General features: G+C 39.7%; 5 protein-coding genes across 6 annotated transcripts in view; 1 reads left to right on the top strand and 4 right to left on the bottom strand.

The window, feature by feature from the left end:
• LOC109231442 (serine/threonine-protein kinase WNK8-like) lies at nucleotides 15,200-16,135 on the top strand. The gene has a single exon (XM_019397106.1). The coding sequence runs from the start codon at nucleotides 15,200-15,202 to the stop codon at nucleotides 16,133-16,135; it is 936 nt and encodes a 311-aa protein (XP_019252651.1).
• LOC109230754 (50S ribosomal protein L1-like) lies at nucleotides 16,435-20,403 on the bottom strand. 2 transcript variants are annotated; one of them, XM_019396165.1, is made up of 7 exons: nucleotides 20,287-20,403; nucleotides 18,943-18,981; nucleotides 18,759-18,863; nucleotides 18,367-18,455; nucleotides 17,236-17,894; nucleotides 17,061-17,143; nucleotides 16,435-16,631 (listed from the first exon to the last, which is right to left on the bottom strand). In XM_019396165.1, the coding sequence occupies exons 1-5, from the start codon at nucleotides 20,380-20,382 to the stop codon at nucleotides 17,837-17,839; spliced, it is 387 nt and encodes a 128-aa protein (XP_019251710.1). In that variant the 5' UTR covers nucleotides 20,383-20,403; the 3' UTR covers nucleotides 16,435-16,631; nucleotides 17,061-17,143; nucleotides 17,236-17,836. The 2 variants fall into 2 exon arrangements, with proteins under 2 accessions (XP_019251710.1, XP_019251711.1); XM_019396166.1 differs by lacking the exon at nucleotides 18,943-18,981.
• On the bottom strand, nucleotides 17,388-17,765 carry LOC109231441. Its single transcript, XM_019397105.1, has one exon. The coding sequence runs from the start codon at nucleotides 17,763-17,765 to the stop codon at nucleotides 17,388-17,390; it is 378 nt and encodes a 125-aa protein (XP_019252650.1).
• LOC109231440 lies at nucleotides 20,389-20,868 on the bottom strand. Its single transcript, XM_019397103.1, has one exon. The coding sequence runs from the start codon at nucleotides 20,866-20,868 to the stop codon at nucleotides 20,389-20,391; it is 480 nt and encodes a 159-aa protein (XP_019252648.1).
• The window catches only part of LOC109230753 (50S ribosomal protein L1), a 10,163-nt gene continuing 7,251 nt past the window's right edge, over nucleotides 23,264-26,175 (bottom strand). The window contains exons 6-10 of the mRNA XM_019396164.1: nucleotides 25,188-25,226; nucleotides 25,004-25,108; nucleotides 24,808-24,895; nucleotides 24,528-24,574; nucleotides 23,264-23,744 (exon numbers count right to left, since the gene is read on the bottom strand). Of these exons, the coding sequence (XP_019251709.1) occupies nucleotides 23,664-23,744; nucleotides 24,528-24,574; nucleotides 24,808-24,895; nucleotides 25,004-25,108; nucleotides 25,188-25,226 (360 nt within the window). The 3' untranslated portion in view covers nucleotides 23,264-23,663. The remainder of the gene's footprint in view (nucleotides 23,745-24,527; nucleotides 24,575-24,807; nucleotides 24,896-25,003; nucleotides 25,109-25,187; nucleotides 25,227-26,175) is intronic.

Below are 26,175 nucleotides of genomic sequence, written 5' to 3'. Positions count from 1 at the left end.
TCCTTCTGCTTGAACAAGTATTGCAAACTCTTGTGATCCGTGAACACCTCACATGACACGCCATATAAATAGTGCCTCCAAATCTTCAGCGCGTGAACAATGGCTGTTAACTCCAAATCATGGACTGTATAGTTCTTCTCATGAATATTCAACTGACGTGAAGCATAAGCAATGACCTTGCCATCCTGCATCAACACCGCACCAAGTCCAATACGAGATGCATCACAATAAACTGTAAATGGCCCTGAACCTGTGGGCAAAACCAACACAGGCTCTGTAGTTAGAGCTGTCTCTAGCTTCTGAAAGCTCGCCTCACACTCGTCCGACCACTTAAACTGGGCACCCTTCTGGGTCAGCCTGGTCATCGGGGCTGCAATAGACGAAAACCCCTCCACAAACCAACGGTAATAGCCTGCAAATCCCAAGAAACTCCGGATCTCTATAGCTGATGTGGGTCGAGGCCAGTTCTTGACTGCCTCTATCTTCTTCGGATCCACCTGAATACCCTCTGCTGATACAACGTGGCCCAAGAATGCAACTGAACTACACCAAAATTCGCACTTCGAAAACTTAGCATACAACTGACTATCTCTTAGAGTCTGAAGAACGACTCTCAGAGTGCTGCTCACTGCTCCTCCCGGCTAGCGGAAATAAATCAAAATATCATCAATAAAGACTATCACGAATGAATCCAAGTAAGGCTTGAACACTCGGTTCATCAAATCCATGAAAGTTGCTGGGGCATTTGTCAACCCGAATGACATCACCAAGAACTCATAATGCCCGTACCGAGTGCGGAAAGCTGTCTCAGGGACATCGGATGCCCTAATCCTCAACTGATGGTAGCCAGATCTCAAGTCAATCTTCGAAAATACCTTGGCACCCTGAAGCTGATCAAACAAATCATCAATCCTCGGTAATGGATACTTATTCTTGATTGTAACCTTGTTCAATTGCCGGTAATCTATACACATCCTCATCGATCCGTCCTCCTTCTTAACAAACAACACCGGCGCACCCCAAGGCGAGACACTAGGTCTAATAAAGCCTTTATCAAGCAAGTCTTGCAACTGCTCCTTTAATTCTTTCAACTCGGGCGAGGCCATACGATACGGCGGAATAGAAATGGGCTGAGTGCCCGGAGCCAAATCAATGCAGAAGTCAATATCCCTGTCGGGTGGCATACCCGGCAGATCTGAAGGAAATACCTCAGGAAACTCACGAACCACGGGCACAGAATCCATAGGAGGAACCTCGGCACTAGAATCACGAACATACGCCTAATAGGCAAAACATCCCTTATCAACCATACGCCGAGCCTTCATATACGAGATAACCCTACGGGTAGAATGACCAGGATTCCCTCTCCACTCTGAACAAGGTAAACCCGGTAAGGCTAAGGTCACAATCTTGGCATGACATTCCAAGATAGCGTGGTAAGGTGATAACCAGTCTATCCCCAATATGACATCAAAATTGACCATATCCAAAACTAACAAATCTACTCGAGTCTCAAGACCCCCAATCACAACTTCACAAGAACGATGAACACGATCTACCACAATGGAATCACCCACCGGTGTAGACACATATACAGGAGCACTCAAGGAATCACTAGGCATGACCGGATACGGTGCAAAATAAGATGATACATAGGAGTATGTAGATCCTAGATCAAATAGAACTGAAGTGTCTCTACTACAAATAAGAACAGTACCTGTGATAACTGCATCGGAAGCCTCAGCCTCAGGCCTGGCTGGAAGGGCATAACATCGGGGCTGGGCCCCACCACTCTGAACTACATCTCTAGGACGACCTCCTGTTGGCTGGCCTCCATCTCTAGCGGCCTGACCTCCACCTCTAATACCTCTAACTCCACCTCTAGCACCTCTACCTCCCCCTCTAGCTGGCTGAGCGGGCGGTGGAACACTTGGTGCCTAAACCATGGCACGGGAACCCTGATGCTGAGAGATGCTCGGTGCTCGAGGGAAAATTCTAGCAATATGCCTCGTATTGCCACAAGTATAACAAGCCATCGGCTGCTGAGACTGCTGACCCTGACGGCCTGAATGACCACCTTGAAAACTCTGGAGCGGCAATGCACTGATAGGAACTGGTGGTGCACTATAGGACTGCTGATCATAATACTGCGTATGAGAACCATGACCACCTGGAGCACCGTGAGAAGCCTGAAGTGCTGAATGAAACGGCCTGGAAGAATGGCCCCCTACTGAAAGAATCTCTGCCTCCAGATGAGGCACCACTGAACCTGTCCGAATGACGAGGCCTCTTGTCAGACCCCTGACCACCCCCCTGTGACAGAACCATCTCAACTCTCCTAGCCACATTGGCCACATCCTGGAAAGAAATCTTGCTCCACGTCTCCTTAGCCATATACAGTCGAATAGGTTGAACGAGTCCCTCAATGAACCTCCTCACTCTCTCTCTCTCTCAGTGGGAAGTATAAGAAGAGCATGACGGGCCAAGTCAATAAATCTGGTCTCGTACTAAGTAACAGTCATAGAACCCTGCTGGAGACGCTCAAACTGCCTCCGGTAGTTCTCCCTCTGAGTGATAGGAAGAAACTTCTCCAGAAATAGCTGAGAAAACTGATACCAAGTCAAAGCTGGTGACCCAGCTGGTCTAGCCAAACAATAATCTCTCCACCAAGTCTCGGCGGATCCAGACAAACGAAAAGCAGCAAAGTCGACCCCATTGGTCTCCACTATCCCCATGTTCCGTAGAACCTCATGACAGCTGTCCAAATAATCCTGGGGATCCTCAAAAGATGTACCACCAAGAGTAGTAGTGAAGAGCTTGGTGAAACCTATCCAACCTCCACACAGCCTCCGAAGACGTAGCTGATCTATCACCAGTCTGTGCTGTTGCTCGGCTGAAGAAGCGGTACATGACCTCGCCATTCGCGAAAGGACAAGAGTAGAGGTTTCAATTTAGTAGTGAGAGAACAAAATCGCACAACAGAGAAGAATAGAAGTGAAATTATTCCTAACTCTGTAGCCTCTGGGGGATAAATACAGACGTCTCCGTACCGATCCCTCAGACTCTACTAAGCTTGTCCATGAGTTGTGAGACCTAAGCATCCTAGAGCTCAGATACCAACTTGTCACGACCCGGATTTCCCACCCTCGGGAGTCGTGATGGCGCCTACTAGTAAAATCTAGGCAAACCAATTATTCCAGTTACTTAACCCTTTCCATGTTCTAATTCCTTAACAATTTTCATAACAACATAACAAAAGCAGCGGAAATAATAATAACAAAGACAATGCGGAAGACGAAATCTGATAGTTTAGATTAATACAAACTGCAGAAGTCTAAGTACAACTCTACCCAGAATTTTGTGTCACAATGTCACGGACCATCTACAAATACTACAAATAAAGTCTGAATAGAATTACACGAATCTGTCTCTGAATAAGTAAAACAGAAAGGAAATGATAGAAGGAGACGCCAAGGCCTGCGGACGCCTGCAGGACTACCTCGGGTCGCCTGATGAACTGGAAGCAGCAACCTCACTGTGGTCCAAAAGCTGCAGCACCGGGATCTGCACACAGTGCAGAGTGTAGTATCAGCACAACCGACCCTATGTGCTGGTAATTGCCTAGCCTAACCTCGGCGAAGTAGTGACGAGGCTAGGACCAGACTACCAAATAAACATGTGCATTTAAATCATATACAGCGGAAAAGTAAAGGCAGAAATTTACAGGTAAAGATAGGAGGGGAAAAACATGCTGCGGGGAATATCAAGTAACAACAGAAAACCAATAGATAAATGTAAAGAACACCATAATTCAATTATCAGCAAGAATCAGGAAATTAAAGACAAGTGCACGGCATCACCCTTCGTGCTTTTACTCTCGTCCTCACCATAAGAATCAATATAAATGTAAATGTGCACGGCATCACCCTTCGTGCTTTATCACTCTTCCTCACCATATGAATCAATATAATCGGCATGACATCACCCTTCGTGCTTTTACCTCACATAATCATGACACGGAATTATCCTTCGTGCATTATCACTCATATCATGGCACAACATTTTACATCGTGCGGCACGGCATCACCTTTCGTGCTTTTACCTCACAATATCAGCACGACATCACCCTTCGTGCATTAACACTCTCAAACTCACGCACGGCATCACCCTTTGTGCATTACACTCTTCCTCACTCAAGCAACAATCACAAAGCAATTTGGGCAAGGAAATCAATAATATCACAATACAATCCCGGCAAGGGAACAAAAGCATATCAATAATATCCCGGCAAGGGAAACAATATCATGGGTAATAACATCCCGGCAAGGGAGTAATATCAAAAGCAATAACATCCCGACAAGGGAGACAATATCATAAACCACTTCTCTTTTCCACAATTACTTCACAACTCAATTCTTAACTTGAGCCAATGCTCTACAATGTTCAATTACCATTAATGCTTTCACAAGCCTTGTTCAACAATAGGAACCATCATATAAAACATGAACAATACGAAATAGAGTCACATTAACCATAGTATAAGACTCACAATATCATAAACCTCTTCTCTTTTCCACAATTACTTCACAAATCAATTCTCAACTTGAGCCAACGCTCTACAATGTTCAATTACCAATAATGCTTTCACAAGCCTTGTTCAACAATAGAAGTCATCATATAAAACATGAACAATACGAAACAGAGTCACAATGATCATAGTATAAGACTCACGGGCATGCTTGACCCCGACGTATAGATACTCGTCACCACACCTATACGTCGTACTCAACAGGTAACACTTAGCAAATAAGACACGACTCCTAATCCCTCAAGCTAAGGTTAGACCAAACACTTACCTCAATGCCACGAACACAGTTCAAGCCTCAACTACCGCTTTACCTCTTGTTTCCACCACCAATTCGCTTGTATCTAGCCACAATTTACTTAACGATATCAATAAATGCTAAATGAATCAATTCTAATGCATGAAAATAGGTTTTCTAAAGATTTTCCCAAAAAGTCAAAAATCGACCCCGGGCCCACATGGTCAAAACTCGAGGTTCGAACCAAAACCCGACTACCCATTCACCCACGAACCCAAATATATAATTTATTTTGAAACCGGACCTCAAATCGAGGTCCAAATCCCCAAAATTTTAATATCCTAAGTTCTACATAAAACACCCAATTTCCCCCATGAAAACCCTTGATTTTGAGTTGAAATCATGGAAAAAGATGTTATGTATTGAAGAAAACGAGTTAGAAATTACTTACAATTAATTTGGAGAAGAACTTTTCTTTAGAAAATCGCTCAAGAGAGTTTAGATTTTGAGAAGGTTTGAAAAATGAAGAATTTTCGGCTAAGTTATGATTTACACATGCGCAGATGTCGCATTTACGATTATATGTTCGCAAACGCGAACTCGCAATTGCGGCCGAGGCTTCGCAATTGTGAAGTATGGCCTGCCCTGTCAACCTCGCAAATGCGAACAACCGTTCGCAAATGCGAACACTGTTAGAGTCGCACATGCGACTAGAGCTTCGTAAATGCGAAGGTCACCCCTCTACCCAGTCATCACAAATGCGATGGTTAGTCGCAAATGCGCGCTCGCAATTGCGAGCCAGGCTTCGCAATTGAGAAGCCTGCAGACCTGCAACACACATCAGTTTTCCAAAGTCAAATTTCACTTCGTGGCCTATCCAAAACTTATCTGAGCCCTCGGGTTTCCAAACCAAACATGCATGCAAGTCCAAAAATATCATACGGGCTTGATCGTGCGATCAAATCATCAAGATATCATCAACATCTATGAATTAAACCTCAAATTCTTGAAAATCACTCAAGAACATCAAAATTACTATTTTGTCAACTATAGGTCCGATTTATACCAAACGAACTCCGATTCTTACCAAACTTCACAGATTCAACTTAATTATTATTTCAAACTTGTACCGGGCTTCGGAACCAAGATACGGGCCCGATACCATCAAGAAAGTGCATCAATTCACTTCTAAAAACCTCTATTTTTTCCAAAAAACAATTTTCTTTAAAAATTCATTTCTCGGGCTTGGGACCTCGGAATACGATTCCGGGCATATGCCCAAGTCCGAAATTTTACTACGGACCCTACGAGACCGTCGGATCACGGGTCTGGGTCCGTTTACCAAGAATGTTGACCAAAGTCAACTCTATTCAATTTTAAAAGCCAGTTTCCTTATTTTACTTAGTTTCCACATAAAAGCTTTTCGGAAATGCGTCCGGACTACGCACGCAAATCGAGGTGAGATGAAAAGAGGTTTTTAAGGCCTCGGAACACAGAATTTACTTTCAAAACGAGTGATGACCTTTTGGGTCATCACAAAATGACATCAAAATCAACCATATCGAGAAATAGAAGATCTACGCTAGTCTCAAGACCCCCAACGATAATCGCATACGAACAATAGACAGAATCTACGATAATAGAATCTCCCACAGGTATGGACACATATACAGGAGCACTCAAAGAATCACGAGGTACAACCAAATATGAAGCAAAATAGGATGACACGTAGGAATAAGTAGAGCTCAGATCAAATAGAACTGAAGCATCTCTATGGCAAACTGAAATAGTACCTGTGATAACAGCGTCAGATGACTCAGCCTCAGGCCTGGCTGGGAAAGCATAACATCGGGGCTGGGCCCCCACCACTCTGAGCTAGGGCTGTGCATAACTTGGTAAATACCAAATTACCGTACCGAAATCGAAAATTTTGGTATTTGGTGTTCGATATTTTGGTATTCGGTATGGTATTTGGTATTTTAAAATGAAATACCAAAATATCGATACCGTACAGAAATATATATTATATTACACAATACACATATTATTAATTATAATATAAATATAAAATCTAAAATTTTACTTTCCTTTATTATCTAAGTTCATCAATTAACTCTAAGCAAGTAACAAGACATTTCTAATGATCAAATTTATTCTTTTATGTACAATTTTCTCTCTCTAAGTTTATATTTGCTAGTTTTGGACAAAACTTTTGTCAACAAATATTTTTATTTTTGTACTTTTGAATACTTTAATTTAGAATATTACAGTCAATGAATTTATGTACTAGTTAGTATTCAGATAGAATAAACTGAAGTTACCAAACCGAATAAACCGAAACCGAAAGGAGAAAACCCAAACCATACCGAATTTAATTAGGTACGGTATTGGTATTGTATTTTAGGAAACCGAATACCGAACCAAAATGTCTAAATACCGTATCGTACCGACCGACGAACACCCCTACTCTGAGCTACATCCCTAGGACGGCCTCCTGCTGGCTGGCCTCCACCTCTAGCGGTCTGACCTCCACCTCTAGCAGCTTGACCTCCACCTCTGGCTGCCTGACCCCTACCTCTGGCTGGCTGAGCGGGCGGTGATGCAACCGGTGTCGAAATCATGGCACGAGAACTCTGCTATGGTGTACCACCCAATAATCTCAGACAGGTCCTCCTGATATGCCTAAAACCACCACACTCAAAACATCCATCCTGGTGTTGTGGATGTTGAAACTGAGAATGGCCCGAACGGGCCGGATGATCACCGTAATAACTCTGAATAGGAGGTGTACTGCCTGAAGCACTGTGGGATGGCTGAAGCGCTGACTGATATGGCCTGGGAGGATGATCCCTACCAAATGTACCCCTTCCTCCAGATGAGGCACCACTAAAACTACCGGATAACGAGGCCTCTTATTTGACCCCTGCCCTCTCTCTTGTGAAAGAACATCCTCGATCCGCCCAGCGACATTGGCAGCCGTCTGAAAAGAAATCTCACTCCCGGCCTCCTTGGCCATCTGCAACTTGATAGGATGAGTGAGTCCCTCAATAAACCTCCCCACCCTCTCTCTCTCATAGTAGGAAGCAAAATAATATCATGACAGCCTAAATACACAAAGCGGGTCTCGTACTGGGTGACTGACATGCCACCCTGCTGGAGGCGCTCAAACTGCCTGCGGTAGCTCTCTCTCTGAGTGATAGGAAGGAATTTCTCAAAAAATTTCTGAGAGAACTGGTCCCAAGTAAGAGCAGGCAACCCAGCTGGTCTGGTAGATACATAATCCTTCCACCATCTCTTGGTGGAACCCGTCATCTGAAATACAACAAAGTCGACCCCATTGGTCTCAACTATACCCATGTTCCGCAACACCTCATGGCAGCGGTCCAGATAATCCTGTGGGTCCTCAGAAGATGCTCCACTAAAGTGATCTGGGAAGAGATTGGTAAACTTATCCAACCTCAATAAGCCCTCAGGAGACATGGCATGACCATCACCGGCATGTGCCGCAACAGCTGGCTAAACTACCCCAACTCGCTGAGCTGCTGGAGTCTGATACTGGGGAGCTATCTGCTTCGGAGTGTGAATAGCGGGAGTCTGTGCTCCTACCCCAGCCTGAGAGACAGCTGGTTCCATAGGAAATGTACTGGCCTGGGCCACACTCTCCATAAGGCCCACCAAACGGACCAAAGTATCCTGAAGCACTGGGGTGGCGATGAACCCCTCCCGGACCTGAGCTGGTCCGACAGGCACAGTCTGGGCTGGAACCTCCTCATCAAACTCTACCTGAGGCTCCACCGATGGTGCTGTTGTTCGAGCTCTGGGCTGAGCTCTGCCCCTGCCTTGGCCTCTGGCGCGACCTCGGCCTCGACCTGCGCCCCTCGTAGGAGGTGCTGCTGGGGGCTTCGGCTGCTGTCCAGCTGAAGATGCGGTGCGTGTCCTCGCCATCTGCGAGAGAACATAATAGAAGGGTTCAATCAACAATGATAGAATAAAATCGCTCGATGGAGAAGAATAGAAGTGAAACTGTTCCTAACTCCGTAGCCTCTAGAAGATAGGTAAGACGTCTCCGTAACGATCCTCCAGACTCTACTAAGTTTGCTCGTGACTCGTGAGACCTATGTAACCTAGTGCTCTAATACCAACTTGTCACGACCCGAAATTCTCATCGTCGGGACCTTGATGGCGCCTAACATTTCACTTGCTAGGCAAGCCAACGTTAGAACAATTTATCTTTTTTAACAATTTGAAATTTAATAATGAAGAAGAACTGATTTAACTGCAACAATCCAAAGTAAATAATGCAGAGCTAAAACAGCCAAACGTTTAATGCATCCCTAAACCCAGTGTCACAAGTACACGAGCTTCTAGAATAGTACATACAAGGGTCTTATATAACATAAACATGTCTGAAAAGAAGATACACAGCTAAATAAAAACAAGGAAGGGACTCCAGGAGCTACGAGCGCCGAGCAGCTGTACCTTAAGTCTCCGCAGGCTGTCCAATCTGAGCTCTCTAGTAGCCGCCGCTGGGACCGACTCCAAAATCTGCACAAGAAGTGCAAAGTGTAGTATGATTATAACCAACCCCACCGTACAACACAAAATCCTCCCTTATTTCACCGCGATAACATCAGCAACAAAGATAATATATAAATATGTTGCGGCGTGCAACCCGATCCCACCATATATCAATATCGGTATCATAATTTACCCTTATTTCACCATAACAATCCACTCTTATTCTACCTGTTGCGGCGTGCAACACGATCCCAACGTATAGTACATATTCACCCTTATTCCACCGTATCAATCCACCCTTATTACACCTAGTGTGGCGTGCAGCCCGATCCCACTATATATGTACCAAATACTCAATGTGCAGAGTGAAATTAATAGTTCAAACCACAAAAAACATTTACGATCAATAAATACCAAACTGAAGCAAAAGGAACCTTGTACAATATAGAATTCTACACGAGTAATACTACACAGCGAGACCAATCCAGTAATTGACAATTAGGAGGTGCAAGTAAGTCATTTTAAGCAAATAGTGGGGAATCATGAAACTATGAAAGAGCTAACATCATTAACATGAGAAGATATTGATTAACAAGTAGCAATTAAGCATGGAAAGCATTTAGAGGATATAACTGTTAAGACATGGAAGGAAAAAATTAAGGAAAAGTGAAAAATCAGGGAAAACAGATAATTCGGCGGCGTATAAGCACTTGTCACCTCGCATATACGCCGCTCACATGAAATTCACATAGCACATAGTCTGAGGGTCCCTAATTTCCTCAATTCGAGGTTAGATACAACACTTACCTCGCTCCAAAGACCACTCAAAGCTCAACCACAACTTTGCCTTTCAAACAAGCCTCCGACCCAACAATATCTACCAAATTACCAACCAAACGATTCAAAATAAGCCTTAGGAATCATCCACGATTGCAAAAGATTCAATTTAGATTATTATTGAAAAAGTCAACAAAAGTCAACTCCCGAGCTCGCTTGGTCCAAACTCGAAATTCGGACCAAAACCCGATTACCCATTCACCCCCGAGCCCGGTTATGTAATTTGTTTTGGAATCCGACCTCAATTTGAGGTCTAAATCCCAATTTCTCATAATCCCTAATTCTACCCAGACCCCCAATTTCCACCATGGAAACACTAGGTATTAGGTTAAAAACTTGTGAAATGTAGTGAAAGATTGAAAGAAAATGGGTTAGAATCACTTAGCAATGATTTGGGGAAGAAAGGTTCTTTGAAAAATCACCTCTAGGGTTTCTAAGTTTGAAAATTTGAAGAATGAGCCAAAAATCCCGTCTAAATCCCATTTGATCAGTTGCGGGTGTCGCATTTGCGACTTGGGGTTCGCAAATGCGAGCCCTGCAAATGTGAAGGTTTCACATCCCTGCTTTCATCGCATTTGCGATGAATTGTCCTCAAATGCGAACACTGACCCTTCCGCAATTGCGACCACTTGATCGCATTTGCGATAACTGCCCCCTCCCGAGTCACTTCGCAAATGTGAACTCAATGTGGCCAAGCTACTCTTCGTAATTTCGATGAGTTGCTCGCAAGTGCGAACCCCTCAGAGGTCACAAATGCGAGATCAGAGGCCTGCACCAGAACTTAAACACCAGCAACATTTCTAAGTCGAATTTTCACTTCGTAGCCTATCCAAAACTCACTCGAGCCCTCGGGGCTCCAAACCAAACATGCACACAAGTCTAAAAACATCATACGAACTTGCTCGCGCGATTAAATCGCCAAAATAACATCTAGAACTACGAATTGAGCACCAAATCAATTGAAGTTTTCATGAAAACTTTGAAACTTCTATTTTCACAACCGGACATTCGAATCACGTCGAACCAACTCCGTTTCTCACCAATTTCACAGACAAGTCATAAATATAGTATTGGACCTATACCGGGTTCCGAAACTAAAATACGGACCCGATATCCAAAAAGTCAACCATTGGTTAAACATTTCAAATTCATTAAGCCTTTAACTTTCAAATTTCAACAAAGTCCGATAACTCGGGCTAGGGACTTTCGAATTCAATTCCGGACACACTTCCAAATCTCAAATCACGATACGGACCCACCGGGAGCGTCAAAATACGAATCCGGACCCGTTTGCTCAAAATGTCGACCGAAGTCAACTCAAATGGTTTTCAAAGCAAAAACAATTTTATATTTTTCACAGTTTTTAACATAAAAACTTATCGGAACAAGCTCGACTACGCACGCAAATCGAGGAGGATTAAAATGTGGTTTTTAAAGATTCAAAACACGGAATTAGGTTTTCAAACATAAGATGACCTATCGGGTCATCACAATTATAACCCCTTTTGATTCAAGTGTTCACTTATTTCTTGTACAAAGTGACAATGATGTGATAAATCAAAAGGAATATGCTAGCTTAATTGGAAGCTTGAGATATGTAACTGGTTGTACTCGGCCTGATATTGCATACGCAGTAGGAGTACTTAGCAGGTTTATAAGCAAGCCAGGTAATGAACATTGGCATGCCATAACAAGAGTTGTGAGGTATTTGCTTGGTACAAAAACCTATGGCTTATTTTACAAAAATATATCCTGATGTACTCGAAGGCTTTTCTAATGCAGATTGGAACACTTTATATGGTGATTCCTATTCTACTACAGGTTATATTTTTACTTTGGGAGGTGGTGCTATTTGTTGGAAATCAAAAAAGTAAACAATAATTGCTAACTCTACCATGGAGGCTGAGCTAATTGCTTTAGCTTCAGCTAGTGAGGAAGCGAATTGGTTGAGAGATTCATTATTTTAAATTCCTTATTTTGAAAAACCAATTCCTCCTATTTTGATTCATTGTGATAGCACTGCTGCAATTCGTAGAGTACAAAACCATTATTACAACGGTAAATCCAGACCTATAAGGAAAAAATACAATACTATGAGATCATATTTGACAAGTGGTACCATTAATGTTGATTATGTTAAATCTTGTGATAATCTTGCAGATCCACTGACTAAGGCCTTAGCAAGAGAAAGGGTCTGGAGCACATCGAGGGGGATGGGATTGAAGCCCATAAACTCATAAGTCATATATGAGGAAACCCAACCTGGAGACTAGAGATCCTATAACCAGGTTTAATGGGAAGAACGAATCAAATGATGGCTTGGTTTGAAATGCACTAATTTTATTTTTGTTCCATCCCTAAGGTGTGAGTGCATTTATCCTATAGTGGTTTGCGAGGTTGAGTTTTATTAACTCTTAATGAAAATCTGTAGCTCGTATGAGTGGGGTGTTAGAGTTACAAGAGCACCCTTGACGGATTTTACCTGTGTGAGTGTGGAAGTAGGTCGCTTCCTATGAGAATTGCGCTTGTTCTCAAAAACACTCAAGAAAATCGGGATAGCACAAGGCCGTAATGTGCTGGCTAATAAAGCTCATGTCAATACCTTGATTATCATGTGTAAGCAGTGATAATTTATTTCCCTAAAGCAGTCATAGCTCAAGTCTGAGACCACTACTGACTCTGGAGTCTGGAGTAAAGATCGTTGTTTTGCTAAGTGGAGGTTCAATGCAGAACACACCTTCATTATGCATAATAGTCTCCTTCAACCGGTAAACTCTCTTATATATTTTAATATTAAAATGAATGGGGGAATGTTAGTATTTTAGCATTTTAATATTAAAATAAAATATGCCATAACTCCCACTACTCCATGATGTAGAAAATGACTATAACTCCAATAACACCCACTACCCCATGATGTAGAAAATGGTCATAACTCTTTTGTAACTCTTCTATCACTAATTACACACTAATTATCCCATGTTCTCCATGATTTCATAACTTATTGCCCCACTTTCTTCCAATTTAATTCAAGGAAGAATTCCTACACCTATAAATAGGAGTCATTCTTCCCTAATGTGGGATGAAAAACTAATTGTAGAGTGTTTCAATAAAGTGAGGTTAAAGTTGTGGGGAAAAAAAGAAGAGAGTTTTTATTTTTGTTGAAGGAAGGTGTTCATCTTGGTGGAGCTTTGGACTCAACAACTTGTCCAGAGTTTGTTCGAGTCATACAACGTGATTGGGCTGTTGTATCTTGGGGAGACAAGTCAAGGGGTATACTGCTGGACTAGTGAAGACTTTGTTGCGGTGGGATTGAATCTCCTTAAAGATAGCGAGATATCCGCGCCTCAACCTTAAGATATTTTCTTCATTTTATTTTTCAGTCGTAATTGTATTTTCACCAACATTTACAAATTCACAAGAAATTGTAGCGGCCATGACCAGATTTGAAAGCCCTAGTCAAAAATAGTTTTGGGCTTTGCCCTCCTAGTGCTTTATGCATAGATAGTGTGAAAAAGATTTACAATTAGATTACTTAAAAGGTAATTGTATGTAATTCTCTATACCAAATTAATTTGTAATCTTATAAAATGAAAAGAAATCTTCTATAAAATACCACTCTACCTCTAGCATAATAAATAGGAATATGAATATGTTCTTCTATCCAAATCACTACTGTAATAGTTACATTAAATCTACAACAAGTACATACTATATAATACTTGCTGTATTTTTGTACATGTTGTCATAAGTTTAAAAAAGAACAAGAAAAATATTACATGCTGACTTAGTCAATATTTGTTGCTTGCATGCAATTATTAATTATAACGTAAGGATTACAATACACAGATTAAATAGGGATGATTATTTAATGGAGATACCATTTTTTGTAGATGCTTAGTTTATTCTACTAAAAATGAGAATATGAGGTATAATATAAAATATGTGGTGTTTTATTTAAATTAGTTAAATTTGGATAAGCTTTATTTCTAAGTTTAGCATTCGATTCTTAAGAGAGTTTGGGAGAAAAGCTTTGTAGAAGGACAAATTCATCTTTTAGTTGTTGTATCCCATAATTAGTAATGCGGAGATTGTTACCCCTCATAGAGTGTGATATAATAATTATGATACACACAATTTCGGAATTAATTTTTTTTACTTCACATATTTTACTCCGTGATTATAATATCTTATTTTTGTAAAAAGCAAAAAAGAGAAAAGGAAGATATTTTGCCTCTTTTTTTAAGTACAAATATAGGAACAGAGGCAACCCGGTATAATTATTTAAGAACACATTCAATTTGAATTCTTTTACCTTATTTAACAATAATTTAGTTTTAGAAGTAATTTCGTAATTAAAATTCCTCTTTGTGACTAAACAAGACAATGCTCTCTTTTTTCTTTTCTTTTTTGAAAATAACCAAATTTTGATTTTAAAGTTTACTAAGTATTAACTGAATGAACCTACTTATTATTATCTCTATAAAGATTCTAGAAAGATTTCGAAGTTCAAATCTCTTATATCTTTCAATCCAAGTCAAATGAGGAAAATACTCGTAGGGAATTAATCCAAACTGAATTAGGAAATCTTTACCGTGAAGGCAGAAGGTTCTAATTTTGTGAAATAAAGGAAAAAAATAATTGGAATGGAATATTGAAATCCTAACTTTTCACTAATCCTACTTTAACTCAATTAAGGAAGTACCTTCACAACCTATATAACTACTAAGTTGGAACGAAAAAGAAAATACTATATTTTACCTAAATTAATCTCATCATTCGGCACTCAATTTCATCGTTTTTGTTTAATGCATAAATTCATGAGATGAAAAGGTTGAGATTATCATCATCAATGTCTCATATTCAGCTATTAAACATCATGCGTTTTCAGCCAAATTTGTCGTTAGTTATGGATTCTTTCTCGGCTGCAATCGAAGCATTCTCTGAACACCCGCTTTGATCTTTTTTCCACGTCACACACTCTGGTTTTTTGTTTTCTTCTAGTCCGAGTTTAAGCTACGATGGATTACGGGTCACGCAGAGTTGAAGAGAAATCTCCATGTGGTAGGTTCGTTAGATACAGTGACGTGTTAGGTGAAGGCGCTTTTAAAGAGGTGTACCTAGGGTTTGATCAAGTTCAAAACATTGAAATTGCGTGGAACCAAATAAGTTTTCATGGAGAAGATGGTAAAGCATTATTAAAAACACCAGAAAAGTTGTTCTCTGAGGCTGTTCTATTGCAATCTTTAAACCATGAGAGGGTTATGAAGTGCCTCTCTTACTGGTTTGATTCCGAGGCAAAAACTCTAAACATGATCACAGAATTATTTCCTTCAGGCAGTTTGACAAAGTATATGTTAAAAGGTAATAATGGGAGTGGTGTTGATTTGAGGAAGATCAAGAACTGGGGTAGGCAGATTCTTGAAGGTTTGAGCTTTCTTCACGGACAGAACCCGAAGATCATTCATAGAGACATCAAGTGTGACAATATTTTTGTTCAGAGTGGTGGGAAACAGGTTAAGCTTGGAGATTTTGGTTTGGCGATTCGTCTTATGGAGGGTGATTTCGGCACAGAGGTTAAGGGAACGCCTCAATTCATGGCTCCTGAGCTCTACGATGGTGAATACAATGAACTGGTGGATATATATGCATTCGGGATGTGTCTTCTTGAGATGGTTACAGGTGAATATCCATATAAGGAATGCAACAATCAAGGGCAAATACTTAGGAAAGTGTATATCACTGGTGAAAAACCTGCATCTCTTGGAAAGGTACAAGACTCGAGAGTGAAGTATATCATCGAGAAGTGTTTACTTCCCATGTCTGTTAGGCCATCAGCAGACGAGTTGCTGGAAGATCCATTCTTTCTGTACAATGGTGGATCATCAACAATGGAGGCTTGTGCTCCTACTGCCAGTTTTGTAGTTAGTCATCCTTTCAGGGGAATACAGTGTTAGATTCTTTTACAAACATTTTATCTTGGAGAAAGTTACTACAGATTCTAAACTTCTATTAGATAGTTCTTGTATTTCCTTAGATTTGGTGTTGTTTAGTTACCAAGACCTTCTATAGTTGGGGCTGCATGTCCAACTATAGAATGATAGTGAAGGGTATCTGTTATACTTGTACATATTTTCACTGGCAATAAAAATTTAAATTACCAAAAAAGAATTAAGTTACCTTGTTGATGGATATTGACATGAATCTCTACCTGCACATGAAATAAGAACTTAATACTGTTGACGACATAATATAATTAAGGTAATTAAAAGACTGTTCCCTTTAACAGTTTAAACTTTTAAATGAGACGGTGACACATTTCAATAAGTAACACGTCATCAGCGACATAGTACTTATACATAACTGCAGCATAATTTTTTGCATGCTCTGGAATATAACATATGACTGTCGTAGAACACGTCATATGTAGTAGCATGGAGTGCAATGGACAACCTGTACAAAGTAACATAAACAAGAGGGTGAGACACCACAGCGAATGAATCAAACTAACTGGTAAGGGCATTTAATGTAAAGCCATGAATTCTAATAACTAAATGAATTCATCATTTATGTTACGGTGCTTACAAAGAATAACACCCACCATGACCACTCTAAAAGAGGGGACAAAGAAAAAGAAAAGGCATAGAATTTTTGCCGCAAGCATATAATTGCTCCATCAAGCAGGAATATATATTCCTTTTTTTATCCTTCTGATATTTTAGATAGAAAATAAACCATGCAAAGCTCAACTCGTTTTTGGGAATCGTTATCAGATTCTGATTTACAGATTAAAAGAGGGTGTTTAGAATGATAATAGAGCAGCAGCTGAGATAGATAAGAAAATCAACAAAATAATCTGAAAGATAAAGGAACAACTTATACCAACACATGGGGATTCGCAATCACCACTTCCCGCTCCTATTTGAAGGTTGTTATTGGGTCGACAACAGCAATTTCCAACTTAACTGACCAATGTAAATGCAAAGTGAAACCAGGTTACTGTTGATAGTGCAAATTAAGACTTTAGAAAAATTAAAAGAACCAACCCAAAATGTACCTTATCTCCATAAGAGTTTGAGCCAACTTTGCCCTAACATCTGCTCTAACATGGGCCAGTTCATTTGCTCAACTGGCCCATGTCAATGCATGTGATCTTCCACTTCAAGTATGCTTGTAGAAGAAGTACCACTGAATCTTTCTAAAGGAATCTCAGCTTTGCAATTTTCCATCAACTTCACGCATAAGCAACACAGAATTATCAAGCACACGTCTGCTTTCATAGATGATAGACCGGAACAATTCATGCTTAGGTTTTGGTTTATAGGAGCGCAGTTCGACAAGGGGATTTTTGATCTCCGATCTCTTGTACAACTCCTTCGCCGGCTGGACGTGCTTCCACCAAAAGTCAGAAAGTGCAATCTTCAAGAGTTCCCAATATTCTTCGTCACGATGCAACCTAAACAAACTGCTTCCTTTTGTAGTCCAAACATAAAAGTCCATCCAATCTCGATCCAATATTTCCATTAAACCCTGAGCTTGTGGAACATAGTAAATGGGAATTCTTTTCCAAGGAGTTGCAGCACTCATATCACCTTTGAAGAAAGGGCACTTGATCTCCAGAACCCCTCTGGATGGCAAATGATAAACAAACCTGTCAACTACACCGTCGGCGGAAGCAGCAAGCCAGTCATCCTCCATCTTCGTTTCCCGATACACCTGAAAATCAGTAAAAGAAACAGGATTTCCAGCTATCAGCTTATATCTCTCAAGAGCCTCCTCTTCTTTGATGTTACTCCAACACGTAGCTAAATTACCCAAGAAGGGTTCAATCGCCCCGATTTTCTCCAACCAGAGTTGGGGTCTGCGATTAGGGAAAAAACCAACAGCTTGACCAAAAGTGCTTGCTGTAAGTTTATTCTTTCTCAATTCTTGCCAATTCTTGAACCAATGCTGAAGACCACAGGACTGAAGAATTGGATGAGGGTTGTGTGAGGGAAATCTCGCAGCACTACTGCTGCTGTACCCTCTTCCATACCTAGGAATTTGAAAAAGAGAGACTGCTATCTTCTTAATTTTGCTATAGTACTTCTCATTTGATGAACATCCTAAATGGGAGGGAAGAGAAGCAGGACTTTTTACGGGACCTTAACCAAACAAATCAACAAGGATATAAGCAAGAGTTGCTTACTGTTTGTTTTGGCCAGCAGGCTTCTGACGCAAAAAATCGTGTACAAATGAGCCAACATTTTCACACAGTGCCTCATCTTGGAAACTAACCTGCAAACAGTGTTTCAGGGAAAAGCATCAAGACTTGCATTCCAGCAGTCACGAAAAATTTTATTTTGTGCCTCACACAACTGACACTAGTTGTGTGAGACCTCTTTTTTGTCTCACAACGGTGTGGGTCCCAGAATTTTATTGACCCAGATGTGTAAGATATGGGTCCACAAATATGTGAGATAAAAAATGGCCTCACACAACTAGCGTCAGTTGTGTGAGGCACAAAATAAAATCACTCAGTAGTCACTATCTAATGAAGCTTAAGAATCTTTGATGAAGAAGAGAAAGAGGCAAGTGTACCTTCCCAATTCCTACATGCACAATTGCAGTTTTGACTTTTTTGAAAGGTACACCTCGCTTTGCTTCTTTCACTGCTTTTGTGATATCTTTGGTAATGGTACCTTTCTGCATGCATAAATTATGACGAAATAAGCAAGAATTCATAAAGAACAACTTGAATTAAGAGCAGAAAGATGCATATTACTTTAGTATCTGGCATCAATTGTCTCAAGTACTTGGCCATCTGCAAAAGCGTGTGATGTTACTCGCTGAGAAGCACTAAAAGCACATTCATACCCCCCCCCCCCCCCAAATCCGTTCAACATTTACGGGTCGTTTGATAGGCCATATTAGGCTATTAGCATCAAACTATATAGGCACTAACATTGAAATTACTATTAGGCAGTTGGTTGACAATTGAATCTTGCATCATGCATCATGGACCTTACTATTTACATATAGTGAGATAAATGCATACTAGGCTATGCTTACTAATTCAACCCTCCACCCCCTCCATCCTGCTCTAATCTCTTCCCGGCCCACCTTCACATCCATATTTAAGTAAAAAAGATTAATTCATGTATACTTTTCTTTACAGTAATGCTTCCGCATAACTTCTTCAATAATATTTCATAATTAAAATAATTTTAGGATAAGGCGAATGTCAATCACTAGGCAAAAACTATTCTTGATGCAAACATTAATTACATTGTCAATCCCTCCCCCAAATTCTTGGCCAAATATAAAATATAGAAAGCCGACAATACAATCTAATCCTATTTGTCCACATAACAATCACAACTAATAAACTTCCTTAAGTATCCTGTTACTTCTATTTTAGAAATCTTTCCGTCTAACTAGTTTTTTGCGGTATTCAAACATCAAATCTCCATTTCATTAACTTCTATTCACCTGTCTGTTTAAACCACGAGACACTCTTCTTCAGTTATTCTGTTTCTGTCCTCTTTTTCATTTCGTCTTTTCCTCCTTTCTTCTTATTCTTTCCTTTTTTTCACCGCCGCCTATTACTGAACAGGTGCTGCAACCCCCCCAAACTTTTGAAGCAATCTTCAACGCCACCCCAACCCCCTTTTAGTACTCTGTTACACAGTAACTCTTTCTTTTTTTAAAACAACGAACTCTGTTGCACAGTAACTTCAGCTTTTCCTTTTTCTACTCCTTTCACCGTTCAAGACGACTACTCCCATATAGCTCTCAGTCTTTTTTTTCTTTTCACCAGTATGCACCCCTTGTTCCGAATTGGCAATCTTAATTCGGGATTACAGCACATTGGTTGAAACAAATAAAGATTTAACCTTTACACAAGCTGCATGGCCCCTTAAGATCATAAACAACCTTTATGTTCTTGTTTTTGTCACTCTTCCCGTTAAACAAAGTTGGAAATGGAACTTTTCTTCTCTTCTTTTTCAATTCATATTATCCAATTACTTACTTTACAAGGAGTCACAATTTTATACCAGAAACAACAAAATGCTAGTAATAAGAATTCATGTAACCGACCCTAACTAATTTGAGAAAAAGATCTGACCTTTACAAGCCGACCGGCTTCTTTAAGATCATAAACAACTTTTTTCTTCTTTTCATCACTGCTCTTCACGTTAAGCAATGTTGGAAAAGGAACCATTTCCTCTTAAACATTCAAAACTCTCCTCATTGCCGCCCTTTTTTGCGCCTCGATTCTTCTCCTCTTTCTCTCGAGCTCCTCATCACCCTTAGCTTCCATTCCCCCCTCCTCTTCAACCCGTTCCTCAGGTAACGGAGCGACTCGGGTCGTGTAAGAAACCGGAGTTATTTTTGGTACATCCTTCAAGTACCGGAGATCTTCCCGTGTCCACGTCTTACCATCGGTGTTACCCGGGTCTTGGGTATTCGACTCGGGTCGGGTAGAAGCTTGAAATGTGGTTTCTGTAGATGGGGTTTCCGGAGGATCCTTGGGTTTGTGTGAAACGGGTTGGACTGGAATCGGGTTTTCAGGGGATTCTGGTTGTGATTGGGATGATGAAGAGGAGAGGAATTGGTGGAAATGAGAGCGGAGAAGAGGAGAAAAGTAAGATTGGGTTTTGTAGGAGCAGTGACGGCGAGCTTGATGGAGCAGTTCGAAGGACGCCATTGGAGTTTTTGGGTGCTTTTACAGTGAAGCTGAACCGATGGAAAGGGTTTTAGTTTTGGGGAAGACGAGGGTTTTAGCCATTTTTCAGCCTTCTTCTTTTTGCTCCTATTTTTTTTTTTTTTTTTTTTTTTTTCCTTTTTCTTTTTTCTTGGGGAGAATTGACAAGAATGAAAATTGAAAAAATGAAAATATGAAGAGAGGATGAAGTGGAAAAACGTTAGAAAATACCTCGCGCTCCTTTTGAAGCCCTTACAAAAGTACTTCTATTATAAAGCAATAAAGCAATAAATTATTTTCATCTTTATAAAATTTACCAAGGGCTATAGTTATAGTGATCCTGCTATTCAACTATTTCGACTATTTTCGAGCAACTTATATCTTTTTTGAAAAGTTTGAAGATTTGATCATTAGGACGGAAGTTTGAGCTTATTGCAAGTGATTAAAGAATATGATCAATTGTTTGCAATAATTGTTTCTTCTTCCCAACTATAACCAACACAATGCAGTAAATAAATCGAATTAATATAATTAACATTAACACCAATACATAAATGAGAGATGAGAGGTATATTTCTTTGTTTGGGTTTGGGAGGGTAGGTGTGGGGTGTGCATAATACAAGGGGAGAAATTCAAAAATAGCCAGATTTACTACTGGTCGTTGAAAAATAACCAAGTTTCAAAAGTCATCGAAATTTAGCCACTTTAAATCTGAGCGAAAACACTGTTCAAAATCCGGAAAATACGCCGCTAAATTTTATGGGAGTTCCAGCATAAGTGTGCTTGAACTCCCGTAAATTTTACGGGAGTTCCAGGATAACTATGCTGGAACTCCCGCAAATTTTACGGGAGTTCAAGCATAATTATGCTGGAACTCCCGCAAATTTTAAGGGAGTTCCAGCAAGTATAATTGTCCAGTATAATATACTGGAGTTTGGAGCACTGGTGCTCCAGTCTCCCGCAAATTTTACAGGAGTTAGCAAAGTATACCGGTCCAGCATAATATGCTGGAGTTCGTACATAAATGCACCAGAACTCCCGTATATTATACTGGACCGGTCCCTGTTGCAGCAAAATAGTGGCTATTTTTCATTGACTTGATAAACGCTGGCTATTTTTCATTGACCAGTGTGAAAACTGGCTATACCATGATATTTTAACTACAACAAGGGGTGTCAATTGTTCGATTCGGCTGATTAATTTATAAAGTTTATACCAGACTAATTTTTTGGTTACTATATTTTACATAACCAAAATTAGATTTTCTGAAATCGTCCCAATCATCTCTATTTCTTCGGTATTGGTACGTATAGTAGTATTAGTTAGAAACTTTAGCAAAACTCTTTAGACATTGTTAATGTTTAAAAAGTGATGAATCAAAGGAAAATAAAAAATGACCAAAATAGATATCTATTTCACTATTTTACACCAATGTAAATAAATTAAGCAAAGACATAAGAAAATAAATTACACGAGTGAGAAGATATTAATCACGTTGAGACTTAAGAATAAAGCCTGTTAGAAGATTAAGCATACAAGAGAAATCTAAATCATATGAGAGGAAAGATATCCAATACGTTGTGACTTTGCACTCAAGATATTGAAACTAATTTAATATAGGGGTAGCAAAATATATTTGAGAGTTGGACTTGATTGTTAATTACCTGTTAGTTTGTAGTCGTTTTCATAATCACAAGGCACGAGGGAAAAAAATTATTGCTTAAACTTAATATATGTCATGTATAAATTTATTAGGTACCATTCGGTATTTTTTCGATTTATTTTTATAAATAAAATCTATCCTAATTATTCGGTATGGTTAAATAATCATATTAAAAGAAATTTAATAATCAGTCGATTTGGTTGTAAATTTAGGCGGGTTTTTAAGACACATTAACACGTCATCAATAGGCACTCCATGCATAGAGGTTATCTTGCACTTAGTTTTCCCAGTTCACTAATCCAAACTTTCTTCGATAAGGTCCTAAAAGTTCCACATAATTGGACCAACTTTCTTCGATAAGTTCCTGCAACATGACCTTTTACAAAATAAAACACATTTTAAAAACAATGTCAAATTCCAAGATTTTTAAAATATGTCTAAGCACTGGTTCAATGAGTCTCTCAATTGTAAATAGTACATGTACGTTTCACAAAACTACTCCTCGGCCTGAAACATGTTTAAATCGGCTACATGAATCCTCATTGACTTACATATACATTGAAATAGTAAAAATTAGAATCTATAAACCAAGCCACTGCATCTAATCCCATAAATGGCTGAACGTGTTAGGATTTTTAACAAGAGAAAATATAATAACTTAGAATTTTCTTTCTCTACTGATTGTTTCTTGGTGTGGTCACAATCATTTGAACTCCCTAGAAAAGAAAAATCTTGTAATCATAAAACAGAAGACATGCTTATTTCTTTTAACTGAAAAATACAAATGTGAGGCAACAGCGATGAGTTTTGGGTTGGGTGGTTTGAAGAAGGGAGAGGGAAAGATCATTACATTAATGGGCAGAAATAAAATAACTTGGAAAAATCCCTTAAAAAAAAGAGCAGCATAATGCACTAAGCTCCCGCTATGGACAGAGTCTGGGAAGGGCCGGATCACAAGGGTCTATTGCGTTTATGCAAGAGGCTGTGGCTGTTTCCACGGCCTGAACCCGTGACCTCCTTGGAAAAATCCCTTTTATGTGGGGAAAATCAAGAAATCTAAACAAATTACAGTACGGTACCAAGTTACAATTGGATCCACTAAGACTGTCAAGTTAAAAATGGATCTATTCAGATACTATAATTGAAGATACTTCCTTGCATGGCGGTCTGCTGCAATCGATAATGACTGTATTGACACAGGGAAAGATGGACCCATCTGCAGATTTCAACCATCATTATGCAATTAGAATCTTGATCAATGAATTATGCATGAAATTCTAAACATGAAACAATCAGCAGGTACGGAAAGGATAGACATATTCAAGCATATTAATGTTGTAATGTACCCCAGATATGAAAATGGTTAACGGGTACCAAAGTGTAGAACTAGAGATTCTTAAGATTCGAAGTTCTGAGGACGAAAATTTTCAGTGTGCTACTTACTGTGCTAGTCTCACCCAAACATGGGATGTTGTATATTCAGAAACAGCAAATTATTCTGTGTCATAGTCTTTTGCTTGAGGTAAAATCAGAGAAATGCATGCAAAGAACAAGAGGATTCCACGTCTCCTTTATGATTCCCTAACGATAAACAGCATATTGGCCAATCTGACCGTGACAGGGATGTACCCATAAAGACGGCACATAATATTTGAATGAAACTATGAAGCAGATCATACTACCTAAAATTACGCAGTGAGCATTCCTTCCTCTTAAAACGAAGCTGCAGTACTGCATGCCCATAGACTTTTATGTATTTAGTGAGGGGCCTTTGTAAGCCATACTTATACTCAAGTAACGTCATGATTAAGGAGCCAAAGCAGGAACTCTCAAACATCATGTCTCCCTCAAACGGAAGAGCAACAAAGGGTATATCAAGAGGCAATATTTGAAAGGTTCTTGTCTGTTATCTCACATTTCTATTTTTGAGTTTATATATGTACTTAGAAAGATTCCTGTCAGGCATCAGATTTACGAAGAATGTAAGTCAAGAGCTTACCGTACTGCATATATGGACTGTATTCACATAACCAGCATATTTTGAGCCTGCATTAAAGATTTTTAAAAAAGTTGTTACCTACGGATGTAGATGACACCCATATGTGTATAATAAATGTATTCTTCCAGAAAGGGGGAAAATTTTTGGTTGACCAGAAAGTCACATTCCTTTTCTGACAACTAATAAATCCTAAATGGGAGGGGAAGAGGGCGGTAAAGCAGGATTTTTCACTGGACCTTAACCAAACAAATCGATAAGGATATAATCAAGAGTTGCTTACTCTTTTTTAAGCCAGCAGGCTTCTGACGCAAAAGTTCGTGTACAAATGCACCAACGTTTTCACACAGTGCCTCATCTTGAAAACTTACCTGCAAAAAATGTTTCGCGGAGAAAGCGTCAGGAGGTGCATTCCAGTAGTCTATGTACTTAATGAAGCTTAAGAATCTCTGATGAAGAAGAGAAAGAGGCAAGTGTACCTTCCCAATTCCTACATGCACAATTGCAGTTTTGTCTTTTTTGAAAGGTACACCTTGCTTTGCTTCTTTCACTGCCTTTGTGATATCTTTGGTAACAGTACCTTTCTGCATGCATTATGACAAAATAAGCACTAACTCGTTAAAAACAACTTGAATTAAGAGCAGAAAGATGCATATTACTTACTTTAGTATCTGGCATCAATTGTCTCAAGTACTTGGCAATCTGCAAAAGCGTGTGACGTTACTCACTGTGAAGCACTAAAAGCACATTTATATTTTCCCACTCCTCTTTATCCGCTCAACATTGACGGGTCGTTTGATAGGTCATTATAGCATCAAACTACACAGGCACTAACATTGAAATTAAAGGATTGCAATAGACCTTGTTACTATTAGGCGATTGGTTGAAAATTGAGCCTTGTTTCATGCCTATCTATATATACCATCTATGAGATAAATGCATATTAGGCTGTTTAAATAATTCAACCCTCCATCCGTTCCGTCCCGCTCTAACCCCTTCCCAACCCACCTTTACCTCCATCTTTAACTAAAAAGATTAATTCATGTATAATTTTCTTTTACAGTAATTCTTCCGCACAACTTCTTCAATAACACTTCATAACTAAAATAATTTTAGGACAAAGAGAATTTAATCACTAGGCAAAAACTATTCTTTATACAAACATTAATAATATTGTCAATCCTTCCTCCAATTTCTTGACCAAATACAAGATATAGAAAGCCTACAATACAATCAAACATCCTAATTATCCTTGTCCGTCCACATATCAATCATAACGAATAAATTGCCCCAAGAATCCTTTTATTTTTATTTTAGAAATCTTTCCCATCTAAATAGTTTTTCTGGTATTCAAACATCAAATCTCCATTTCATTAACTTCGATTCACATGTCTGTTTAAAAACTTTTGACGATAAAAAGTAGTTACTCTTTTTTCCTTTCATTTTCACTTTCCTCGCTTGTCTTCTTCTGCTTCCTCTTCGCAGCCACCATGGAACCACCTCACCACGAGACACTATTCCTTAGTTATTCTGTTTCTCTCCTCTTCATTTCGTCTTTTCCTCCTATTCTTTTCAACACCACCTATTACTGAGTAGGTTCCGCAACCCTCCCAAACTTTTGAAACAATTCTCTCTCTCCCCCCCCCCCCCC

The sequence above is a fragment of the Nicotiana attenuata genome, chromosome 8 (assembly GCF_001879085.1).
Source record: "Nicotiana attenuata strain UT chromosome 8, NIATTr2, whole genome shotgun sequence".
Taxonomy (NCBI): Eukaryota; Viridiplantae; Streptophyta; class Magnoliopsida; order Solanales; family Solanaceae; genus Nicotiana; species Nicotiana attenuata.
The sequence above is the reverse complement of the archived record's forward strand: the minus strand, read 5'-3'. Positions and strand labels throughout refer to the sequence as shown.